At 39.3% G+C, this 25,772-nt stretch overlaps 1 protein-coding gene across 5 annotated transcripts in view; it reads left to right on the top strand.

Moving 5' to 3' along the window:
* Window positions 1–25,772, top strand: part of LOC148852445 (RNA helicase family protein) — a 162,873-nt gene that overhangs the window by 43,278 nt on the left and 93,823 nt on the right. For all 5 annotated transcript variants that reach the window (XR_016099758.1, XR_016099759.1, XR_016099757.1 and 2 more), the window contains 2 exons: window positions 17,671–17,753; window positions 17,886–18,069. Coding sequence is in view for 2 of the 5 variants with exons in the window: in XM_088947301.1 (XP_088803427.1) it covers window positions 17,671–17,753; window positions 17,886–18,069 (267 nt within the window). In the remaining 3 variants the exon portion in view is untranslated. The remainder of the gene's footprint in view (window positions 1–17,670; window positions 17,754–17,885; window positions 18,070–25,772) is intronic.

Below are 25,772 nucleotides of genomic sequence, written 5' to 3'. Positions count from 1 at the left end.
TTTTCATATGAATTTCTAAAGAATTTTATATCTAAAATCAGTACATGTCAATCTAATCCTAGAATGACAAAGTTCATACCTCCTCCACACCAAATAAATAAAAGATAAAAAATAGAAGAATGTCAAAAGTGGAAAACTTCATCTGAGACTTTTTGGCTATCTGTAAATTGGATTTAACTAGATTCATGTATAAAATGTCCTTGTGCTTACTGGGTGGGTAATTATATAACTCATATCGAAATCAGACCAAATAGGTAACTTTTAGTTGGAAGAATCTTAGCAGAAATTAATATAAGTGTGCAAGGAAGAATAACTATAGTGAAGAGGAAGACATGCTTATCCCCTCACTGTTGTGTTCTTTGTAAAGTTGATGGGGAGACTGGTTTTCACCTATTGGTTCCATGCCAGTTTGCAAGAACTATTTGGGAATGGGCATTTTCCCTTTTTGGGCGCAGCTGGACCCCTCCTCTGAACTTGCAGAGCCTATTTTCTTCTTCCTTTTTCAGGTGGCAGCTGAAAAGGGGTAGGACTATGTGGAGATGCCTAAGGGCTGCTGTATGCTGGTCATTGTGGGAAGAAAGGAATTCAAGGATTTTCTCTGAAAAAGAGAGAAGGGCTGAAAACCTGATAGATTTGATTCATATAAGGGTGGTACAGTGGCTGAAATCTTTAGAGTCGTTCACAGACTTTGAAATGGATGATCTGTTGAGAAAGTGGGGAGAGGTTGCTAAGTGTACCCAGGTCAAAACAGGCCTGAGTTTGTCTTGGATTCGTCCTCCTTCTGGTTTTATAAAACTGAAATTTGATGGTAGTAGTAGAGGGGGATGTGATTCGAAACTAATAAAATCAGTAGAATATTTCAGAATAAAGTAAAAGAAATCAGAGAAGAAGACGGAGACAGCAAGGAGGAAGATTGGAGAAGAAAGGAGAAAGAAAGGAGAAAGAAAGGAGAAAGAAAGGAGGAGTTCGAATTTCTCCTCTTTCCCCTGCTCTTATCTTTTATAAAACATACTTAAGTTACATAAATTACAAGGAGGCCCTTAAGTAGGCATCCACATCAGCACTAAACTTAGAAAAACATAAAAAGAACTAAAGGCCCAATAAGAAAACATAACATGAAAGAACTAATAATATAGACACTAATGGGCTAAGGCCCATTCGGCCAAGTCTCTCTACACTCCCCCTCAAGCTGAGCGTAGATATCCATCATGCCCAGCTTGCTTATATAATGAACCGGCTTTCCTTTAGGAACACCTTTTGTCAAAACATCACTCAACTGTTCTTCAGAAGCAACAAATGGTAGATAGACTTCTCTTGAGGCAACTCTCTCTCGTATAAAATGCCTTCAACCTCAATGTGTTTAGTTCTGTCATGTCGAACATAGACCTCCTATCATCAATACATCCGGCCCAATCAGCATCAGTGTATGTTTCCAGCTTCATGTGTCCATGCTTAGCAAACAAGATACCTTTCCCTAGAGTCCCTTTTAGATAGCACAAAACTCTCTCAGCAGCTGCCAAATGTGTATCTCTGGGAGATTGCATAAACTGGCTAATTACACTAACTGCATAGGAGATATCTAGCCGAGTCATGCAAAATTAAAGTAACTTCCCAACCAGTCTCTGGAACACCCCCTTATCAGGCAATAGTTCACCTTCAGTCGCTGACAACTTATGATTAGATAAATAAGAGTAGAAGTAGGTTGAGCCCCCAGTTTCCCAGTCTCTGCAAGGAGATTAAGAACATACCTCCATTGAGAAATGAAGATACCATCTTTAGATTTGGAAACTTCAATTCCCAAGAAATATCTGAGTTTTCCCAAGTCTTTAATTTCAAACTCAATGTTAAGAAAACTCTTGAGATGAACAACTTCCTGAGTATCATTTCCTGTAACCACAATATCATCAACATAGATAATCAGGAGGGTCACTAAGGAATCTCTCCTCTTAACAAACAAAGTATGATCCGATTGAGTCAGTGTGTATTCAAAAGCAACAAGAGCAGCCCGAAATCTGTCAAACCAGGCTCTAGGAGATTGCTTAAGGCCATAAAGAGACTTCTTCAGTTTACAGACCTTTCCTTGCATCTCCTTCCCATACACCCCTGGAGGTAAAGACATATAGACTTCTTCATTTAGATCCCCATTCAAAAAGGCATTCTTTACGTCAAACTGATGAAGAGGCCAGTAAAAAGCAGTAGCTAAAGATAGCAAAACCCGAACTGAAGTCATCTTGGCTACTAGGGAAAAAGTTTCTAAGTAGTCAATACCATACATCCGAGTATATCCTTTAGCAACCAAATGGGCCTTATATCTATCAACAGTACCATCAGAATGATACTTAATAGTGAACACCCACTTACAGCCAACCAGTTCTTTCCCTCAGGCTAATCCACAACTTTCCAAGTATTATTCTTATTTAAAGCATCTAGTTCAGTCATCATAGCATCTCTCCATTCTAGTTTGGATAAGGCATCTGGGATAGAGTGGGGTGTTACATGTGTGGAAATAGAGGCAAGGAGGGAATAATAGGAAGAGGAAAGGAGGTTGTAGGACAGGTGTTTGGAAATACAATGAGTTGTGCATTTCCGTTTGCCTTTGCGAAGGGCAATAGGGAGATTAAGTTCAGGGAAGGTGTTGAGTTGGGCCTAGTTGTTTTTATTCTTGTTTTAAGTTATTTAGTTACGAAGTTGTTGGGCTTTAGGCCCATTAGTTTATGTTTTTAAGTTGTGAATGTTCAGTTACATTAGTAGCCGCCCTACTAAGGGAATCCTTGTAATATCTCATCTTTTAAGTTAAGTATAAATATAATGAGGGGTTGGCGGCTAGGGTTAATCTAAGAATCTTGGTTGACTTTCTACTCCTTTCTCCTTCTCTTTTCTTCTCTACTGCTGAAATCTTTATCTTCCTCCTCTTTCCCTTCACAAGAAATTCGACTAAATCTGCAATCAGTGATTTCTACTTGGTATTAAAGTAGGCCGAAGGTTCCTTGAGTTGTTTTCTCATGCAACCCTAGATCGGCTGATTGCATGGTGATTTAAGAGGCTGATTGAAGATCTCAGGTAAGCCCAGTTTTTGGATTTTTTGGTGGATCTGTGTGTTCTATAGCTGGTCTACAGTTTCTCCTCAAAATCAGGAAAAATTGGAGAAAGGGGAAGAGTCCTGTTTCTGTTGGACTCTTCAATTTTGACCTAGGAAGTGGTGCCCTAATTTTTTAGGGTTCCTTGGCGTTTTCTGTAAGGGGCGGTTCAAGTCTTGCCTGATTTGGAGGCTTCTAGAAAAAGCGGTTGCCTCTTCTCTCTCTTCTTCCATCCCACAAAAAAGGAATCTTTTGTGGGAAGACAATCTAGGACACCAGAAAGGTGTTGTTGGTTCCAGAAGTGTTTCGCTTGATCTTCTTGCATATTTCAGTTATTTTCTTTACATTTTTTGAGAAGCACGGAGGGTCACGAAGTTGAAAATAAGCTCGGGAGTGAAATGAGACCAGTGAGAGGAGGTGTTGGAGACCTTTTCGGGATTGGGACCATTACATTCTTTATCTTGCTGCCTCATACTCTTGGCCCTTGTTTCAACTTGATGTGAAGAACGCTTTCCTAAATGGGGATCTGCGAGAGGAAGTGCGTATGGATCTTCCTACTGGCTTTTATAGTGATACTGAAAAGGGAAAGGTATGCAGGCTTAAGAAGTCACTTTATGGCTTGAATCAATCTCCCAGAGCATGGTTTGATAGATTCAGAAAGGCCTTGATTGCTTTTGGCTACACTCAGACTCAATCCGATCATACCTTGTTTGTGAAGCGAAGGGGATCTTTGGTGCCAGTCTTAATTGTTTATGTGGATGATATTGTTGTCACGGGGAATGACCTAAGTGAGATTGATTGTCTGAAAAGGAATCTACATAAAGAATTTGCAATTAAGGATCTTGGAGAATTGAGATACTTCTTAGGCATTGAAGTTGCAAGATCAAAACATGGAATTTTTATCTCTCAAAGGAAGTATGTCTTGGATCTTCTTTAAGAGACAGGGAAGCTTGGAACGAAGGCAATCAATATCACTATTGATCAGAACCATAGAATCAATGCATCAGAAGGTGAACCAGTAAAGGACATCGGGAGATATCAGAGACTTATGGGTCGGCTGCTATACTTGTGTTTGACAAGACCAGACATTTCCTATGCAGTAAGTGTGGTAAGTCAATACATGCATGATCCACGATTCCAGCATTGAGAGGTAGTTCTTGCTTATCTGAAGGGACACCCAGGCAAAGGAATATTGTTTATTGATCATGGACAATTGAAACTAGAGGCTTATACCGATGCAGATTGGACAGGATGCCTTGATGACAGGAGATCAACTTCAGGAGTGTGCACCCTTGTTGGGGGTAACCTTGTCTCGTGAAAGAGTAAAAAACAAACAATGGTGGCAAGATCAAGTGCTGAAGCTGAATACAGGGCCATGGCACATGGAGTTTCAGAACTTCTCTGGATCCGTTCCCTATTAGAAGAAATTGGCATACAGGCAGAATAACCTATGACGTTATACTGTGATAACCAAGCAGCAATTAACATTGCCCATAACCCAGTCCGGCATGACCGAACTAAGCACATTGAAGTGGATAGACATTTTATCAGAGAAAGAGTGACTTCTAGAGAAGTTTGTCTTCTATACATTACTTCTGATCTGCAGCTCGTTGATGTTCTCACAAAAGGTGTTGCAAAGAACAAGCTAGAGCATGATCTATGCAAGTTGGGAATGTGCGACATTTACTCTCAACTTGAGGGGAAGTGTTGAGTTGGGCCTAGTTGTTTTTATTCTTATTTTAAGTTATTTAGTTAGGAAGTTGTTGGGATTTAGGCCCATTAGTTTATGTTTTTAAGTTGTGACTGTTCAACCCTACTAAGGGCATCCTTGTAATATCTCATATTTTAAGTTAAGTATAAATATAATGAGGGGTTGGTGGCTAGGGTTAATCTAAGAGTCCTGGTTGACTTCCTACTCTTTTCTCCTTCTCTTTTCTTCTCAGCTGCTGAAGTCTTTATCTTCCTCCTCTTTCCCTTACCAAGAAATTCGACTAAATCTGCAATCAGTGATTTCTACTGAAGGTATCCGAAGTGGTAGAAGAGGGCTGACCTATTATCTCAGTAGTGATGGGAGGAGCAAGAGGCACATTTGAAGGTGTGGAAACAACTTGCATGTCTTTGAGTCTTTGTCTCTGGTACCACCTCTGGATAATAGGATGGGAAAGAAAAGAAGGGTGATGAGTAGGAGGAGGAGGGGGAGCAGGGATAGATGACTCAACTGGAGTAGACTCTATGGAAGATTCAATGGGAATTGGAAGAGGAATATATGGTGACAATGCAAACAACTTGTCTGAATGCTCCCCCTCAAGAGAAGTACCAAAGAAAGGGACTGACTCTGCAAATGTGACATCTCTAGAAACAAAGAGAGTGTCACAAACTGGATCAAAACAGCAGTACCCCTTCTGTGTGGAGGCATATCCCAAAAAGACACACTTGTGTGCTTTAGGCTCAAACTTATGTCTTTGATGATTGTGTACATGGACATAGCAAGTGCACCCAAAGACCCAGAGAGGAAGAGAAAACAAATCTTCATTTGGAAAAAGCAAGCTAAAGGAGGTTTTAAACCCCAGAACCTGAGAAGGCATTCGGTTTATCAAGTATGTAGCTGTAAGAACAGCATCACCCCAAAATTTAACATGAACATGGGTAGCAAAAAGAAGGCTCATCGCAACCTTAACCACATGTCTGTTTTTCCTTTCCGTGACTCCATTTTGTTGAGGAGTGTAGGAATAGGAACTCTGATGAATAACTCCAAATGTACCAAAGTAGGAGGAGAGACTCTTCTCAAAATATTCATTTGCATCATCAGATCGGAATATTTTGATCCGAGTGTTAAATTGGATAAGAATAAGTTCATGAAACTTTTGTACAATATTTGGTACTTCATCCCGGGATTTCAGAAGGTAAATCTGTGTAACGAGAGAAATCATCAATGAAAAGAATGAAATATTTGTAGCCCCCCATAGCAGGTAAAAGATATGGCCCCCACACATCAGAGTGCACAATATGGAAAGGAGAAACAAATCTTTTATTACTCACTAAAAAAGATTGTCTACAATGTTTAGCAAGCTCACGTGACTCACAATGAATACTCGATAGGGATATTCTCTTAAACATTTTTGGAAACAAATGACTCAAAGCTGAAAAAGACAAATGACGAAATCTGAAATGACATATCATGACTCTATTAACCGACTCTGATAAAACAGACTCCAAAGGAACTCTACTAGGTAATCTAGGACTTTGATCAGAGACATCCAGCAAATATATCTCATTTGCTTCATGGCCACTCCCAATCATCCTCGGAGACTTCAGGTCCTAAAAAACACAATAAGTAGGAAAGAAAGTTATTCTGTAGTTCAATGATTTGGTTAAACTACTAACAGATAAAAGGTTAGTTCAAGTGAATCAGAGGCTTTAATATTCCCTTGCCAGATATGGGAGCAAGAGATCCATCGGCAAGAGAAATCTTCTCTCTACCCGAGAGGAGATGGAATGAGCAAAAGAGGTTGGGTAGGCTAGTCATATGGTCTGATGCACTAGAATCTATAATCCAAGGAATTCTATGATTACCTGAGATTGTAGCATGATTTGCAGCACGAATACCTGAATGAGCAAAAGTAGATGTAGAGGGGGTGCCTAAGGAGGAAGATGCAAGAGTATACTCCAAGTGATTTACAATTTCCCATCTCTCAAATTCTGCCTTCACTGCTGCCAGCTGTTCCACAACAGATTTTTCTTCACATTCAGACACTGTGGCAACATTTGCATTCTTGGGTTTTCCAGACTGACCACCCTTCTTAGAGCTGTTGTTGTTTCGGAACCTTCAGGAAGAAGATCTGGATGAAGCTTCCAACAAGAATCCTTAGTATGTTTCAGCTTCTTGTAGTATTGTAGTATTCACATATCACTTCCTTTTTCTCATTCAACCCCTTTGGTTTTATTCTAGCATGTGCAAAATGTTCTGGAGGAGGTGGGGTCTGTAGCTGTACCTGTCGCCTGCACTCTTCACTTCTCACCATAGAGTATGCCTGTGTAAGTGACACATCATCCTTGGATAAGATATTCTGCCTTGTAATATCAAATTCAGGATTGAGTCCTGTAAGGAATTCAAACACCCTGTTTCTTTCCACAAATTTCCTGAAAATTTCGGCATCTTTGGTGCTTTCCCATGCAAATGATTCCATAACATCCAACTCCTGCCATAGTGACTTCAACATCGAATAATAGACAGCCACACTCTTCTTCCCCTGTCTTAAATTCTTCACATCACTCTTTAGTTTGTAGGCCCTTGCAACATTTAATTTTTGAGAACATGTCTCTGTCACACTATCCCAAATCTCCTTGGCTGAGTCATCCACAGATAGTGTTGACTTATATGGGGCTGCATAGAATTTACCAACCACCCAATAACTGTGTAGTTATCCTGCATCCATTTCTCATATGTAGGGTCAGAGTCATCTGACATCGCCTTACTACCCATTAGAAACCCTAGTTTACCTCTACTACAGACATGGAGCTTAATGGATTGTGCCCACACAAGGTAATTTGTTCCATCAAGTTTAATTGTAGTCACTCCTGTGAAATAGGAATCTACGGAACCAACCCCCGACACAAGGATCTGCTTCACCTCACTTTCAGATTGCTCCATCAATCAAACAAAAATAAAAAAAACAATGTTTTTAACCTTTATAGACCTAACTATGGTTAGTCAAGCACTCAAAAGCCCCAAAACTAGGGTTCACTGTACTTGGCCTCCAGGGAGAAAGAGAGAAGAGGTGCTACTCAAACCAGAGCTATCCAAACGACTTCCAACTGCAGCCACCCACTTTTGGAGATAAAAAGGAACCCTCCAAGCCTTGAGCGCCACACCCAAACAGCCTCTTCAACCCGTAACTAGAAATTCTCTAGTCAGCTAGGGTTTTGGAAAAAAAAATTGTAGTCCCACTTTCTTGGCAATCTTCGACCAGATTCTGACTCCCGAAACCCTCTACCAGCTAGGCAAACAAGATCTCTGAATAATCAGCAATTTCTCTCTCCATACACCTTTCGATTAGAAAAAAAATGTATGGGAAAAAAAGAAAAAAAGGAAAGGGAAGAGAGACCTACTCTGATACCAAGATGTGATTCAAAACTAATAAAATCAGTAGAATATTTCAGAATAAAATAAAAGAAATCAGAGAAGAAGAAGGAGACAGCAAGAAGGAGGAGGAAGATTGGAGAAGAAAGGAGAAAGAAATGAGGAGTTTGAATGTCTCCTCTTTGCCCTACTCTTATCTTTTATAAAACATACTTAAGTTACATAAATTACAAGGAGGCCCTTAAGTAGGTGTCCACATCAACACTAAACTTAGAAATACATAAAAAGAACTGAAGGCCCATAAAGAAAAGGCCCAATAAGAAAACATAATATGAAAGAACTAATAAGAAAGACACTAATGGGCTAGGGCCCATTTGGCCCAGTCTCTCTACTGAGGGAACCCTGGGCACTCAGGTTTTGGGGGTGTGTTTAGGGATGAGAATGGGATTGTTTCAGCCTTGTTCTCAGGCCCAATTGGGACAGGTGATTCTCTCAAAGCTGAGATTTCTGCACTTGTGGAAGGTGTCCAAAGAGCAAAGGAAATGAACATTAGAAGACTTGAAATTAAAGGGGATTTGGTGGTGGTAGTAGGACGGCTGAAAGAAGACAAGACTGGGTTATGGGTTTACAACAATGAAAGGAAAAAGTTTTGGTGGTTGGTTAAGGACATGGAAATTAAGCTCAGCTGGGTAAAGTGATCTGCTAACTCGTTTATTGATGGGTTAGCTAAGCAAGGGGTGGTTAGGAATCTATGTTCTGGGCTCAGTTGTAACTTCTGTTTTTTGTTTCTTTTTCTTTTTTTTTTTTTTTTAATGGGGGCTCTAGCCTTGGTATGGGGAGTTAAGAAAGTTTACCTCCCTTTCTTTGTACCATTTTTTTCTGGTTGATTAATGAAATTGTTGTTACTGATAAAAAAAGAGTAAGAAAATAGTAGGGTAAAAGTTTAGACAAAGTATGGGTTTCAGGTTCACCCCTACTCTCTTTGATACTTGTCTCCGAAGTACGGATCAATTCTGGCTTTGTTTGTGGTCCTATAGCTGTTGGAACCTCTGTCAAGGCTAAACTGAATGTAGTTATACAAGGTTTGGGATAATGAGATTGGCAAGAACATTAAATTACAGTAGGTTATTCGAGAGTGGTAGTAAGCTGACTTAGAGGACAAGGACAAGAGTATTAGTAGCATTTGCAAACTCTTAAAGGAAATAAAAAACTTAACATGGGGAAAGTATTTTGACTTCACATGGTTCCAAAGGCCAGATAATGGTTTGGTTGATATTTTAGCTAAACAAGGACTACAAAGGGATCATATTTTTTTGGGGAATTGTAAATGCTGAAAATTTGTATGATTTGAATTTGGGTGTAGGGGTAGTAAGCTGACTTAGAGGACAAGGACAAGAGTATTAGCAGCATTTGCAAACTCTTAAAGGAAATAAAAAACTTAACATGGGGAAAGTATTTTGACTTGCATGGTTCCAAATGTCAGATAATGGTTTGGTTGATATTTTAGCTAAACAAGGACTACAAAGGGAACATCTTTTTTGGGGAATTGTAAACGCTGAAAATTTGTATGATTTGAATTTGGGTGTAGGGGTGGGATCTGCCTGATATTGTATGTGGTGTGCTGGGAACATTGTATATACTGATTCATTTTTAGATCTAATAAAATTTAAAGTTATCCATAAAATAATGGAATGTGACAACTACAATTTTGTGTATGAATTAAAGAATTACAGTTCTGTACCCAATAACTATATAGAGAGAATTAAATTACCCTTTAGATTAATATTTCAGCTTGTTACACTCCCCATCAAGTGGAGTGATAATTGTCATGCTAGAGTACAGAAAGTTTGCACATTGAGGTGCCCAGATTAGAAAATAGCAACCCCTTACTAGGTGCCCTTTTTTTTGGGGGGGGGGGCTGAGTTGCAGTGGCTTCTGGCTCATTGAGGTGGGCCCTTCATGGACAGCCTTTAAACTGTGTTTGGTGAAATTCTGGAGAGCCTAAATAGGCTGCCAGACAGTAATTCTTTCGGCTGTCCTCTTCAGCCTCTTTCAATAGCTTATCTGGAGTGCCTCAAAGCAGCTGAACCAGCTTAGCTGAAGGTTCAGCTCAGCCCTCCCAAATGGGCCCTAGGTAAATCTGCAACTTGGGCAGATTCGGATTGAGCATTTCCAAAATATAAATGGACCTCCAAAGGGCCCAGGCCTGATGCTGTGTAAATTCTTCAAGTTGGGTATCCAACTTGTACCCTTATTACTATGAGCAGACTTAAAGTTTCAAAGCACCTTGTTAACTGCTTCTTGATGTGGTTTTTGAGGAGCATCTATTATTGGCTGATTACCCCAACTGCATAGGCATTGTCAAGCCTTTTCGTGGAAAAGTACATCAATCATCCAACTAATATTTGAAACTTACCTTTATCTGCCATGAGATAAAGGTGCCAACTGGTTGGTAAGATTTCCTGCCGGTCGTAGTGGAGACTTGGGATCAAATCCTGCCTACACCTGGGTTGGGGGATGGGCTACCCCCGTTGTGTAGCCTTTCAAAAAGATATAAAAAAAAACCTTTATCTGACATGAGATCACATTCCTTATACAATTTATGATTAGGATCAATTGGTGCGTTGACTTGGTCCTTATTGATTTGTGTTTTACTTTTATGTGTCCTATGCCCTTCTAAATCCAAGTTGGACCTTCGGGTAATTTTTAGGATATTCTAGTACCAAAAAGGACTGGATGCCGTCCCGGGTTCTAGAAGTTCTTTTGTGTATTCAAATATTCTCAACCCAGTTTGATAGTATCCCTTAAATAGTTTCTTATAAGAATCTTGAGGGTTCCAAGAGGAGATAGCCAATTGTTTTGTTGCTCACTTCATATCTATTATAAGGAGGCCTTTAGGAAATAGAGTGGAGCTGGAAGGTGTTACTTGGTCGAGACTTTCTGATGAAAACAAAGGCTGGCACTGGCTGGAAAGGAACTTTGAGGAGGTGGAAATTAGGCAAGCAATTTTCTCAATGGATAGATCTAAGGCACCAAGATCGGATGGTTTTACTATGGATTTCTTTCAAGATTATTGGAATATAATTAAAGAAGACCTGTTTGAGGTTTAAGAGAGTTCGTGGACAGTTTGATTATAACTCGTGGAGTCAATTCTACTTTTCTAGTCCTGGTTCCAAAGAAGGAAGAGGCTAAACATCCAAAAGACTTTAGACCTATCAATTTGGTGACTAGCACTTATAAGATTTTGGCCAAGGTCTAGGATAAAAAAGGTGCTCCTTTCCTTCATTAGTCAAGTTCAAGTTGCCATTGTTCAGGAGAGACAAATAATTGATCAAATTTTAATAGCAAATGAATGTGATGGAGATGAGAAGATCGAGTAATGAAGACTTCGTATGTAAATTGGATCTTGGAAAGGCCTATGATTTAGAGGATTGGAGCTTCTTGTTAGAGGTTCTTAGGAAGTGTGGTTTGGGGGGTAGATGATGTAAATGGACTAGTGGCTTCCTTACTTCCTACCATTATTCTATTCTAGTCAATTGGGTAGTCAAATATTTTTTCCTAGCCTGTAGGGGCTTAAGACAAGGTGATTCACTACCCCATTTCTTATTCACATTGGTTGCTGATGCTTTTAGTAGACTCTTATTAGAAGCCGACGACATTATAATTTTTTGTGATGATTGTGACTTGATGAAGGTGAGAAACTTGAAGAATCTAATAATTCTCTGTCAGAGTGCCTTTAATTAGAAGCTGCAAGAATTTTTGGAGATGAAAGTGAATAAATTAATTTAAGGAGGAAATTCCAAGAATAAGCAAGATAAAGAGTTAGAAGTGTTAGACAGTTTTGTATGCCCTTAGCTTCAATCAAGATGATGTACTTTATGAGTTTATTGTAAATGAATAAAAGTGCATATTTGATTCATGTTCCCTTGGTATGTTTCTGTGTAATACCCTTAAACTGGATACTTAATGAGACTCGTGTTAGTTTAGAATGTTCACAGCCAGTGGGTTGGTCTAGGGAGACCTATCCTGACAAGGCTGACACTGTGGTGCCACCAAGTCGGTTGGGGTGGCTTGTCTCAGCTGCCAGGGTGAGACCCTAGGCACATACAGTGTAGGATTAATTGTATCTATGAACTGAGCCATATTTCCAGTATTGCCCTGGACCTTGGAGATTGATGGGCAAAACTGGAAAGTTACACCCGACCCCTAGACTCGATTATGATATTGCACTAGGTGTCGGATTGGGCTGTCTTTGATGTACCAATTAGTGAGATCCTTAGCGGGGGTCAAAACCTAGGTATGTTGGGACTGCTTGAGAATTCATCTGAGTGGGTGATCATAGCGACAGGATCAGCCCCTTTGTCGGACAAAAGTAATGATCGGGGATGCACTCTCACTAATGGAAACCAAGACTGCCGGCAGCCGATTTCAATCGTTGAGATTTGTTTTGCAAAATATATTTTATATTAGATATAAAAGTATATATATTATGGTTTCTAAAAGGTTTGCAAAATGTTTTAATTCCCGGGATCCATATGAGTAGAGAGTGCAACACTGTTCCTTGCAGCCGAGGGAGAGGTCCTCTCTTGTCGGGCAGTGTATGATCATTATGGGCTGAGAGGTTAAGTGTAAGACCATTGAGGATAATACCTGATGGGCTAATCTTGCATCTGCCCACAGTCCCTGGGTGTTACAAGGTGGCTTGGCCCAGGGACCACTTAGGGTAAGTGTTGGGCCCATAGAGACCATGATATGGTTTTCAGGGGGTGCACTGTCCATAACAGTGTATTCGGCCAGGCCTTGTAACAAAGGCTGGGCTGAACCCATGTGGCTAATGTGTAGATCAATGTTTGGGTCCCACGCCATACAAGGAAGCCCAATTGGACAATAGTTTGGAAGGCCAAGTGAATACATAACTTAAATGGGCCTTAAGCCCATTTCGAACTGGGCTAATTTGATTAGTCACTTAAAGGGGCGAATTCTGAGATGGATCAGCTGATAGGATTGGGCTCATACCCTATCCACTTAGAGAGTCCAAGATCTAAATAAGATTTAGATTTGGAAGCCTCCTAATTAGATTAGGAGATGGCTGATCTGATCTGCAGATAAGATAAGGGTATCCCACTTAAAGGGACTTCTTATCCAAATATGATTTGGATTAGCAACTCCTAATGGGATTAGGAGCTGATCCCTTTAAGATTATAAAAGGAGAAGGGGGCGGCAACCTTTAGACATGCAACCAACACACTATTGTCTTCAGAGTTGAAATCACAAGAAGAGAGAATTTGCACCCTGCGAATACTCTCTTGCCGCCTCCTTCCTGCAGCCGCCGCATCTAGCAGTTCGATCTCCAGTTCTTGGGAGAAATCAAGATTTGATCTTGATACCAATTTTTTGGAGAAAAGATTGGTTGGAGTTGTATGCACAAGCCATCTAGTTGATTCTTGCGAAGGGTCAAGTTCTTTTGGAAGAACACTGTTGATTCTGCTCCACCCTGCACTGCGCCATCTTCAGTGGGAGCAGATTTTGGATCCTTCCTTGGGCGTGAATACCTCCATTGGGAGATACTGCTTCTCCGTATCAGGTATTATCCCTCCCTACTCCTTTTGGTTCAGATCTGGTTCAATTAATGGTTCAAGAATGATCCTTGAAAATATGATTTTCTAAATGGGGAATTCAATTTCCAGTTGAAGAGAGGGAAAAATTTTTGAAATTCGCCCCCTTATTCCGCAATCTTTGGGCGTCCATGTGATGGATATCCTATCCCTTCAAGAAGAAGAAGGATGGGAGAGGACACTGGTTTTGGAAGCAAGCGGGGAGGGTTTGGATTTTTGGAATCGTATTGAATGTGTTGAAAAAGAAACTACATGTGGATACAAGAGTTTTGATTGTTCCTTTTGACAATAAATGAGCTCTTTTGAAAGTTGAAGAGGAAATAGTGGATTTTGACAGGTTAGATACAAAGGTGGGTGTGATCCTAGTGCGGAAATGGTCTGTCTCCTACAACAGAAAGGTGCTTCATAACGGAGCTTTTTCTATGAGATTGTTTGGATTGCCTTTCAATCTTTGGAACAAGTCAGCGTTGGAGAAGGTTGTGATAATGATAGGAGGGATCTTCATTTCTTGCAATTTTTCGAATCTTAGCTCGGTAGTGGTGGAAGTTGCTGGAGTGAAGCCAAAAGAGGTGCTTTGATCCATTGATCTCTTCTCAAATGGAATCAGGTCGAAGGTTTGGATTGCATCGGAACACAAAACGTCGTTGTAAGGGGATGGTCAAGGGGTTGAAGATGAAGCTGATGGGGAAGGGGGGAGGCCACGTGGCAGCCACAGTTTGGAAGAGCGTCTAGTGGTAGAAATTTTAGGTGTGGACGAAGTTCCGGCGGAGAAAAAGAAGAATTAATCTTAGTTCTTGGAAAGGATAAAAATATTAAATGATTTTGGAAAGAGGGAAGTTGAGAATGAGAAACAAAAGGGCGTGGATCCTTTAAGTTTGGATATTTTGGGTGACCTGATTAGCCTAGATGGCCCAGGAAAATTTAGCGGGTTGGGTATTAGGGGCGAGTGCTCCAAACCAGGTAGGATTCTGAAGACCTTTAGCAACTCATCAGATAATCCCGATGAGTCTTCTCTTAGAAATGAAATTCGAGATGCTAAGTTTCTCTATCCCGGTGAGTGCTCCAAACGATGCTGAGTTTTTTCTATTTTATCTATCATCATCTAATCATGTTTCATCATAAATATTTAATGCAACAACATGAATTTAACAAAATGCTAACATATTCTATATTAGTTCAAATTACCTGAGAGAATTAAACAAATAATGCTTTAAAATGACTTTGTGGTTGATTAGGTAGTTGTTAATCAACTAGTTGATGGCTAGTTGTCCTAGGGAACTGCATCATTACCATCGACCAACTATGATGTGGTTGATTTGTCCCTTACTAGGCAGTCGACTGGTCAATGACTAGTTGAATCTTTGATTAACTGCTGTTTAGTGTCATATCCATTGCCAAATTATGAGCACTTAAATCATTTCTTGCTACTTCAATTGGTGCCCTAAGATCAGTAAACTAATTCCATCATCCAAACGATGTACCAAGATCTCATTTAGTCTAGACCACCCAACTTATGTATTAAATTGTTAGGGACTCAGAAGGGCAGAAGCTATGCGTGTATTCTAGAAGAAAAAGGAGGCCATGTCAGCCTAGTGAGTAAGTTTCAAAGACAATTGGGGTTATCTGAACAAGTTGCTGTAATTCTGTTGTAAGCTGAACTAGTATAAAATGACATTGTATCTGGACAAGAGAAGTTTGAATAAAGTCTTACCTTCATTCCCTCCTTGTCTCTTCTACTTCTAACCCTGGAGGTCATCCTCCCTCAAAGAGTACCGAAGTTGGGGAGCTACCTAACGTAGATCAACCCAAAGATCTAGTTCATCAAAGTTGTATTCTAGGATCAATGAACTAATATCAACCACCCAAGTGAGCACCCGAGTTCAACTAATTTGGGCTGTCCAAACCATCTACATGGTCAACCAAAAAAATCTAGGCTGTCAAAGTGGTATTCTAAGTCAAGAACCTTGGGTGTCCAAGCAATTTACCAAGATTTCAATTAAACTTGCCATTCAAGTAAAGCATCAAAATTTATAAAAAGTCTAAGCTGAATAAAGTGATGAACAAAATAAGTGACAGATTTGAACCATCAAATGTTCTCCTAAGATTAGTCAGCTTTTTTTATCAGTAACTAAAACAGATTAATTAATTAAAAAACAATTAGGTACAAAGATGGAGAAAGGGAGAGATAAATTCTCTTAGCTCTTTCTAACGAAGAATTGGCATCTCTTTTCAACCGGACCATCAAGTGGCCTTCTAAGATTAGTCTGCTTTTTTGATCAGTAACTAAAACAGATTCATCAATTAAAAAACAATTAGGTACAAAGATGGAGAAAGGGAGAGATAAAGTCTCTTAGCTCTTTCTAACTAAGAATTGGCATCTCTTTTCAACCAATGTAGAGTCACCTCCATTGCATGTAACTGCCACATGATTTTCCTTTTCTTGTAAATGTAACCCCACCACCCAGCCTCATTTTCCTTTTGTAGCCAACTTATAACTAGCTTTGAATCCCCTTCAATTGACAGCTTTCGGATGTTCAGCTCCTTATCTTTTTGATTTCCTACTACTACAGCCGATATTTCAGCCCTCAATGAGTCAGTCAGCCTAATTAGGCCTGAGTAGAGAGCAATAACTCTTCCTTCTGCATTTCTGAATACACCTCCAATGCCTGAAGGACCTGGATTTCCTTCATTGCTGCCATCAGAAATCAGCTTTATAAACCCACCCGAGGGTGGAGACCTAGATGGCCTAATGTGGTTTTCTGTGATTAACGGCAGCAATGAAGGAAATCCAGGTCCTTCAGGCATTGGAGGTGTATTCAGAAATACAGAAGGAAGAGTTATTGCTCTCTACTCAGGCCTAATTATGCTGACTGACTCATTGTGATTAATGGGTTAATCTCAACCATCCAAGTGATACCAAGATTTCAACCAATCTAGGCCTTCCAAATAATGTCCCAAATCAACTCCAAAAGAAAGGCCATCAAGGTGGTATCCTAAAGATATTGCCCATCCAAGTGCCAACAATCTGGTTTGTGAAAGTGGGTATCCATAAATGAATCAATGGATCTAAGCCATCTGAGTGATGTGCCAGATTTTTCACATGGTAGAATTTAGATGTCTGCCATTAATAAAAATCAGACATCACCATGTCTTGAATTTTGCTTACAAAAAACGGTATGTGGGCAACCACTGTTAACACCTTCTGGAGGTTAAATATTATGAAAGTACAATGACGAAGTGACAGAAAATGTTACAGGCAGCTAAGTGTCACACTCCTTGAAGTGTAGAGGAGGTCCCTGAAATTTACATTAGTCCTTCTGACACCATCTTATTCTGCTGATGCCAGTGGGATTAGATTAAGAGTGGCTTGGCCAGAACTTGAGAAGAGCAACCAGTGCTCTGACACCAACTTAGAAGAATCTGGGCAGAAATTAATACATGTGAGCAAGAAAGAATAAGTAGAGAGAAGAGGACACAACATAGGAAGAGAGAAATTGAGAGTCTGGAGAAAGAATGGATTGTACAAACTTACCCTTTGCACTAATATTTCAACTTACTAAACTTTCAACTTTCATATTTGGTAAATATCTCCTTTGTCGCCTGCATCAGAAATACAATTCTAAGATTCTAACTGATGAAAGTTACATTTCTGAAATCAATCGCTACATCAGTTTGAAGCTAAGCATCACTTGATTGCTTTCTACTGCTTTTAAGTTTGTTTTATTTCCATTTGTTTTAGTTTAGAGAACATAATGGTATTGGTAGATTTTATAATGAAGCAATAGTAGTTTAGTATTTTTTTTTACTATCTTTTGTATCAATGTTGCATTTTGTCAATCAAATTAAAGTCTTTATTTGTGGAAGTTGATTGGTTCTTTTTTTTCTTATTTTGTACCAGAGTGATTTTCTACTCATTGTTTTGAAGAACCTAATTGAGAAGCAATCAACCCATCAAGGACCAAAACTTAAGGTTATTTTAATGTATGGTCACATTTACAAGATATGTTCACTTTTATTCATTAAGTAGATGAGGCATCTTCTGCACTTTTGTTGATTTTTCTTGAATAGACTCATATTGATGTTTGGAATTTTACTTACGTTTTGATTATTCAGGTCTGCAACTGTTGACTCAAGCTTGTTCTCAAGATACTTTGGAAACTGTCCTGTAGTTACTGCACAAGGGCGAACACATCCTGTGTCAACTCTCTTCCTCGAGGATATTTATGAAAATCTCAACTATGCTCTTGCTTCAGATTCTCCTGCTTCTTTAAAGTGTTTTACATCCACAAAGGGGAAGGTTCGTTTAATTGGCTCCTAATTTCTAACTTTGAATGTAGATCTCCTGGATTTTCTTATTCTTTTCTTTTTGTTTATTTGGAGACAGCATGCTTCCCAGGTGGGAGAGTAGTAAGTTCCCACGTTTGAGTATGTTGAAAAGCAGAAAGTTCCTCCTGTATTGCCCGCCGCCATCCAGGTGAACTAAGAGCTTCTTGAACATTGTTATGTATGGAAATAGAAGACAAAAGTGAAACAAACTGGCGATGTGAGGTAGAAAGACGATATAATGAAACAAAATTGGAAATGGGATGGAGTGTAGAACTACGTTTACCTTTCCATAAGGCAATGGGTAGGTCAAGATCTGAAGGTTCAGCAATAGGAGCCATGAGAGGATCCGCAGATGAGGTAGAAGCAGGAGGAGGGGCCGGTGTCGTTCGACGTGTATACACTTGTCGGATCGGTGGTTGTTCAGTGGTGACCTGCGCTGGATGAGGAGATGAGTCTACTCCAACAACAGCCTCTGGAACTGAATCACTGACAGGAAGAGGAAGAGGAGGTAAGGGTGCTTCATGACTGGAGAAGAAGGGGACAAACTCAATTAAGGTGACATCAGGGCAGACATAGCACTTTCGGGCAATGGGATTATAACACTTGTACCCTTTTTGAGTCCGAGAGTAGCTAAGGAAGACATTTAATTGAGCGTGCATCTAGCTTGTCTATTCTTGGACTCAGATTATGAACAAAGCACATACAACCAAAGACATGAGGAGTTAATGGAAACGAAGATAAAGTGGGAAACAAGATGGAAAAGGGGGACCGACCATGGAGAATAAAAGAGGGCATCCGACTAATGAGAAAACATGCAGTGAGTACAGCATCACTCCAAAACCGTTTAGTAACATTCATGTGGTGAAGCATAGACCGAGTAATTTCAAGAAGATAACGATTCTTCCGTTCAGCCACTCCATTTTGTTGAGGGGTGAAAGCACACGAGGTCTGATGAATAATGCCATGCTGTTCTAAATACTGTTGAAATGCAGTAAGAAAGTATTCGCGACCATTATCTGAACGGAGAACTTTGATTGGAACACCGAATTGTGTGCGTATTTCAGCATGGAATTTTTGAAAAATGGAAAATAATTCACTTCTTTCTTTCATTAAGTAAATCCATGTCATTCTTGAACAATCATCAATAAAGGAGACAAAATACTAGTACCCATTATAAGACTCTATTTTGATTGGACCCCAAACATCTGAATGAACCAAAGAAAAAGGACTCAACATACGATTCTCAACTCTTGGACTGAAGGACACACGACGGTGTTTACCAAACTGACATGACTCACATTGTAAAACTAACAACTGACTCAATGATGAAACCAACATCTTGAGAATCTTGAGAGATGGATGTCCCAGTCGGCAATGCCATTGTAGAGAAGTAAGGGAAGTCTGAAGTGCAATTGAAGATTCACCGCCGTCAAGGTAATACAATCCACCAGCTTGATGCCCCCCACCAATCTTCTTCCCCGTCTTGAGATCCTGAAAAACACAAGTGGAAGGAAAGAAGGTAATGGAACAGTTAAGAGCTTTGGTTATTTTACTAACAGACATAAGATTGAATGGAAACTTAGGTACATATAAAACAGATGATAAGGGGACAAAAGCCAAATCAACATTACCAACACCACAGATGGGAGATGAGAACCCATTGGCATGTGTAACAGTTTGTGATGTGGAGGTTTCAGAAAGAGAAGAGAACACACCTGGAGTCCCGGTCATATGATCTGAAGCTCTAGAGTCAATAATCCAAGAAGGAGTTTTGGATGACATGCAAGCAGTACCTGATTGGGCATGTGGCAGTGGTATGCTGTGAATTAATTTGAAGGAACTGTTCATACTCATCATGCGGAACACTCACCATCACCCTCCCAGAAGTAGATGTAGATGTGGGAGGTGTTCGGTCTGCCAGTTTACTGTCACTAATAGCAACCTCGCCTGCTACAGCATGATTAGCCCATTTAGAGGGAGGGCCATGCAGGTCATAACAGAAATTCACTGTGTGTCCATCCCTACCACAGTGAGTACACTTCCTTGTAGAGTTATTTTTTCCTCTGCCACGGCCTCCCCCTAAGTCACGGCCACCCCGACCAATCATGGAATTGCCACGGCCCCCTCTGGAATGACCTCCCCCTCTTGTACTATGTCCACCACCTCTAGATGCCACAAGTGCTGATCTATCATACTATGTGGGGTTCTCTGTCTGGCCCAAAGAAATTCTACGAAGTCTTGAGAATACTTCCTCAAGTGTAGGAAGAGTAGAGCCCCCCAATATTTGAGCTCTAACTGGTTCATATTCCGACTTCAGCCCCACTAAAAATCTTGTAACATCTAGTTGCTCCCTTTGCTGTTGCTGAACTTGAATATCTGGAGTAAGGGGATGATAAACATTGAGTTCATTCCTTATATTCTTCATGCAGGCATAGTACTCTTCTAGTGTTTTGGTTCCTTGTTGTAAATCGAAGTACTCCTGATATAGCTAATATATTCTTGTTCTGTTATCTTGTCCAGAATATATCTTCTTAGCATGCTCCCATATATCCTTAGCTGTATCAAGGAACATGAAGTTGGGACTGATTTTAGGTTCTATACTATTCCACAGCCAAGTCATGATTTGAGCATCTTCTTGTTTCCAATCATCAAACCCTGGAGAGTCAACCGGTGGCTTCTCATCTCTTACATGCTTTACTTTCTTCTTTGCCTTGAGAAAAACTTCCACTAATTTAGCCCATGGAACATAGTTCTCCCCATTTAGCTTAATTGAGGTCATTTGTACCCCTAGGTAGTCGGAGGAAATTACTACACTTGGTTTCTGATCATTGTAGCCATCTCCTATTGCTGCCATTGTACTCTTTCACAGTTGTCTCTAACTTTACTTCTCAGCTACAAGCTGATCGATGTTGTTCACAGTTTGATATTTCAGCACCTATTGCAGCCTCTAAACACCACTGCTGACTTCACACACTTGTTCTTATTCACACTACTGCTGACTTCACACACTTACGTCCCACATAAGCATCAGTTTACCATTCACCAATCACAAGTAAAGGCCCTCTTACAACCACTCAAGCACCACAACATAGCCAAATCTGCTGCACCCAGTTCAGACTTGTTTAACACACTTAAGAGGGCATTACACAACCACAAGGAGTTCGGCAAGGTCACTGCATTCTACCTTACACCACTCGGCCACTTACAGCAGCCCTAACACCATTCAACAACTTATAGCAGCCCTACACCATTCGGCTACTGCACACACAACCCTTCCTAGGGCAACAATGAACCTAGTTCTCTAGGTTCTACTCAATACTAACAGCTTCTTGTAGGGTTTCTACCCAGAAATATAAGTAACACTAGAAGAAGAGAGAACCAACCTTCCTTTGAGAATATCAATCAACCATTCACTGCTGAAGTCACTTTCCTTGTTGAAGAAGGTTATGCGCAGCAGAGAGACAAGCTGTAATGTTCCTGACCTAGGGCAAACCGGTTCTCTCCATCGACTGACCAGAAACGAAGGTGAAGAGTCACGAACAATGCTGAGGTGCTTTACCAACTGACGTAGGTCAGGAGCATAGCTTTGATACCATGTTTCGACTGCTGCTACAGTAGTCCGAACAGGAAGAGGAGAAGAAGAAGAAGAAGAAGAAGAAGAAGAAGATAAGAAGAAGGGTCAGTCGAAAATCTGATGGTTAACCCATCCAGTCGACCCCCTTAATCTATATTCGATTCTAATAATGTTTACAAGGACAGAAATGCCCTTAAGTGTGGGGCAGAGTAACTCTAATAACACTGCCACATAAGCAAGTTACTTAATAAACAGAAAAAGACTAAACTACCCCTATTCGACACATCTTAACAATCATAAACTGACAAATCTACCTCTATTAACCCCATAAACATAAGCATTAACCATGTAACAATAAACTCAACATTCCTTGAACTTCCCCTGAAGCTGGGGAGTATATACCATAAAATCGCATTTGTTAGAAATAATGTCAACTTGAGATCTTTTTAAGGATTTTATAAATAAGTGAGCTGATCTCTTAATTTGACATGTGGTGTAATGATGTCTTTATCAAGCAGCCTCTCTTGAACAAGATGCCAATTCACTTCAATATGTTTAGTTCTCTCATGGAAAACTAGGTCTGAAGCAATAGTAATGACAGCATGATTATCAGTGTAGACTCATAAGAAGCATTTAACTAGAATCGCCAACTCCTGTAGAAATGTCATCCATCACAAAAATTCACTAGTATGGGCCATATCTTGATCTGTCTCACCACTTGGTTGTGCCACTACACATTGTTTCTTACTTTTCTAAGTTGCCGAGTTTCCCCTCTAGAAAAAGTATAATACACTGTAGTGGACTGCTTGTCTGAAGTTGAGACAGTCCAATGAACATATCATGCATTCACTTTGCTTTGATCTCTGATTTTCTATACAACATTCTATGACCAATGGTCCTTTTATATACTTCAATATATGATTGATTGCTTCTCTATGTGGTGTTCTTGGGGAGTCCATAGAGTTGATCACACTCGCTGCTTAGGAGATTTAAGCTCTAGTAATGGTAAGGGTCTGTTTGGTTTGCGCAGGATAGGAATTGGATTCAGAACCTAAATCCCCTGGAATTAGAATCAAAATTGCCTATTCTTGATGCCTTATTGGTATAGAGGGAATTGGAGTTAGATTCCATTTGTTGCTATTTGGTTCATCTAAAGCTGAATTTGGAATCAACCAAAAATTCAGTTTTTTATTAGTTTATTGATATTTTTTTATTATTGTTATTATTGCTTTAATAGTATTGTATTAATATTCTATTAGTACTTTATTGATAAAAAATTCTATTAGTACTTTATTATTATTTTATTAACATGTAGTTATTAACATCTTAGTATTTTATTATTAATTTATTAATATTTTTATTTATATATTAAAATTTTGTTATTAGTTTACTAATATTTTATTACAAGTTTATTGATAATTTATTATTTAATTATTGACGTTTGACTATTATTTTATGAATAATTTATTAATATTGTATTATTATTATTATTATTATTTTATTATTACTTTAATTATATTTCATTAATATTTTATTTGTGTACTATTATTTAATAACTAATATTTTTGTATTCTATTATTAATTTATTACTATTTATTAGTTTTTTATAATTACAGTATTATTATTTTATTAATATTGTTATCTTAATGTTACTTTGATAATATTTTATTAATATTAGTGTTTGGAAGTTTTTTTATAAGGAGTATTTTACTTTTTAAGAAACTTTTGAATGGGAATCAGAATCCCATTCTAACTAAACAAATAGATGGAATTGGAATTGGCCTTTCTAAGTCCAATTCCAAGCACCTATTTTGGGGAATCAAACAGCCCTTAAGATAATTCAATTTCCCAACCTGCCTGTATCTCCCTAGGTAATCAAGTTTCTTTGATCTACTGTCACCTTCACACTTGGGTCTGTTGGAGTAGAGAATGGTTTGGATTAGAAAGTACCTCAGCTTTCCTAAGTCCATATGAAATCTTTTCTGAAAATTGGACTTTAAGTTTTCTAATGCCTTTCTTGTTATCACCTGTAATGAGTTGTCCACCTACACTTTTAAAATGATTTTGTCCCAACACAAACTTTCTGCAGAACATTGAATGATCTAACCAACCTTTCTTCAACAAAAAAGTCATCACAACATCACTAAATTTTCCAAACCAGGCCTGAGGGGATTGCTTAAGGCCATAAAGTGTCTTTATCAGATAGTAGACCTTCCCAGACTCCCCCTAAGAAACAAACCAAGGTTGTTGCTTCCATGTATGGCTCTTGTAAGTCACTGTGTAAAAAAGATTTTTTGACATCTAATTCAAGGTGTGGCTAATAGTAAGTGGCTTCCAGAGAAATAATGATATGCTCTAAGGCTAACTTTGCAATTTGAGAAGACAAAGAGCATACAAAAAAGATGAAAGGATAAGTTGGAAATAGGTTTAATAGATCCTATATGAGAGACAGGAAAAGATTGTCCATTGGAAAGTGTCAGTGTGTAGCTAGTCTACGTGGGGAACTAGGACTCAAGTAGATCTGAGTACTTGTCATGTGATCTGATGCTCCAGAATTGACAATCCAAAGAGCAGATGTTATGGAAATGAGACATGCTGAGACAATACCTGATTGGGCCAAAGAAGAAGTGGATGAAGAAGCTTGGGAGGTAGACATCATTCTTGTGTTTTCTTCCCTTGAGATAGTAATTGTCTGATCAATTGTTTGAGGTTGGTTCTGATGTGTCTGGGTGTTAATAGGTATAGAGGTGGTTGTACTGTCCTTATATGTGGCATGGTTGGGAAACCCCCTGACTTCTGATTCAGAATACAACAAAACTCCATGATGTGTCCTTTACCACAATGAGAACATGCCTGGAGAGTGTTTAAGCCACGAGAATGGTAAATGGTGTGCCCCTCTTTCTTCTCTGATAACCTAACTGTTTCTACTGGTTTTAATATGAAGAACCCTGCAGACTAAGGTAAGAGGAGAAGAGAAAAGAAGAGGGAAAGAGAAGAAAAGAGTAGGAGAAAGAACAGATTGTGAGATTCAATTGACTGATCCCATCAGTCTTAATTTTTAGTTATATTGGTGGTGGCTGCCTTTGCTTATGATCAACCATTACTAGGGCTGCGACTCGTGCAGGCTCAATCCAAGCCTTACCCAACCTGAATTTTTGTATGGGTTGGGCCTGTGTTGTCAGGCTGCAGGTTGTGCCTGGGCCAGAAAACTCAGGCCTGAGTTGCCTGTTCTAAACTTTGGTTGGGATTTGGTTGAGGGCTCAGGGAGCCTAAGCTCAACCTGAGACCACCTAAACAAATAAATACATACATGAATTTTGTTTATATAAAATTATCTTTTTTTTTCCAAATTATATGTACATGTATATACATATATAAAATATGTATATGCATATCTATAAAATGACATTTGTACATATTTTCAATCAATCCTGCCCCTAAATTAGGGCATTAAGCCTAATAAAATATGGCCACGCAAAAATATATTCATAAACTCTTTCAAACCAATGAAATAGCCCAATCCTGACTAAGCCCGGCTTTACCCAACCTGAGCCCAAGACTGGCCCAAGTTATGTTGAGTTGAGCTTGGGTTGGGCCTTGGTCTATAAGCTTGGGCTTAACCTTGGGGTGGGCCAGGCTTGAGTTGCACCTTCAACCCAGCCCAATCTGTTTGTGTTGCATCACCTGGCCCAACCCATTTGAGTTGCACCCCTAACCATTGCTTAAAAGTGATTTGTCGTAAACCGGTAAGTCTACATCTATGATACACCATAAACTTAAAACAAAATATTATGCATGAAACATGAAACTATAAACTCAAAACTCCTTAACATCTTGCTGAGAATATTAGGGCCCTAAAGGAGAGCATGCTCCTTGTCAATGTGATCTGTACTCATCAACTGAATATCCACTCCTAACATCAAAGGATCATTATGTGTTAAGGAGTGCATCCAACTTGCAACATGTAAATCTCAATATATAAATCTTAATTGCCAGGAGTTCATCCAATGTATTTTATTGGCTCACTAGTCAATTGCCCACCTTCTTAGCTTGGGCTTGAAATCCATTTTTCATCTCATGTGAAGGGAAGACAAAAGACT

This window comes from Nelumbo lutea, chromosome 5 (assembly GCF_056320005.1).
Source record: "Nelumbo lutea isolate HS-2025 chromosome 5, American lotus-T2T, whole genome shotgun sequence".
Lineage (NCBI taxonomy): Eukaryota > Viridiplantae > Streptophyta > Magnoliopsida > Proteales > Nelumbonaceae > Nelumbo > Nelumbo lutea.
This window is presented reverse-complemented; position numbering and strand designations above follow the sequence as displayed.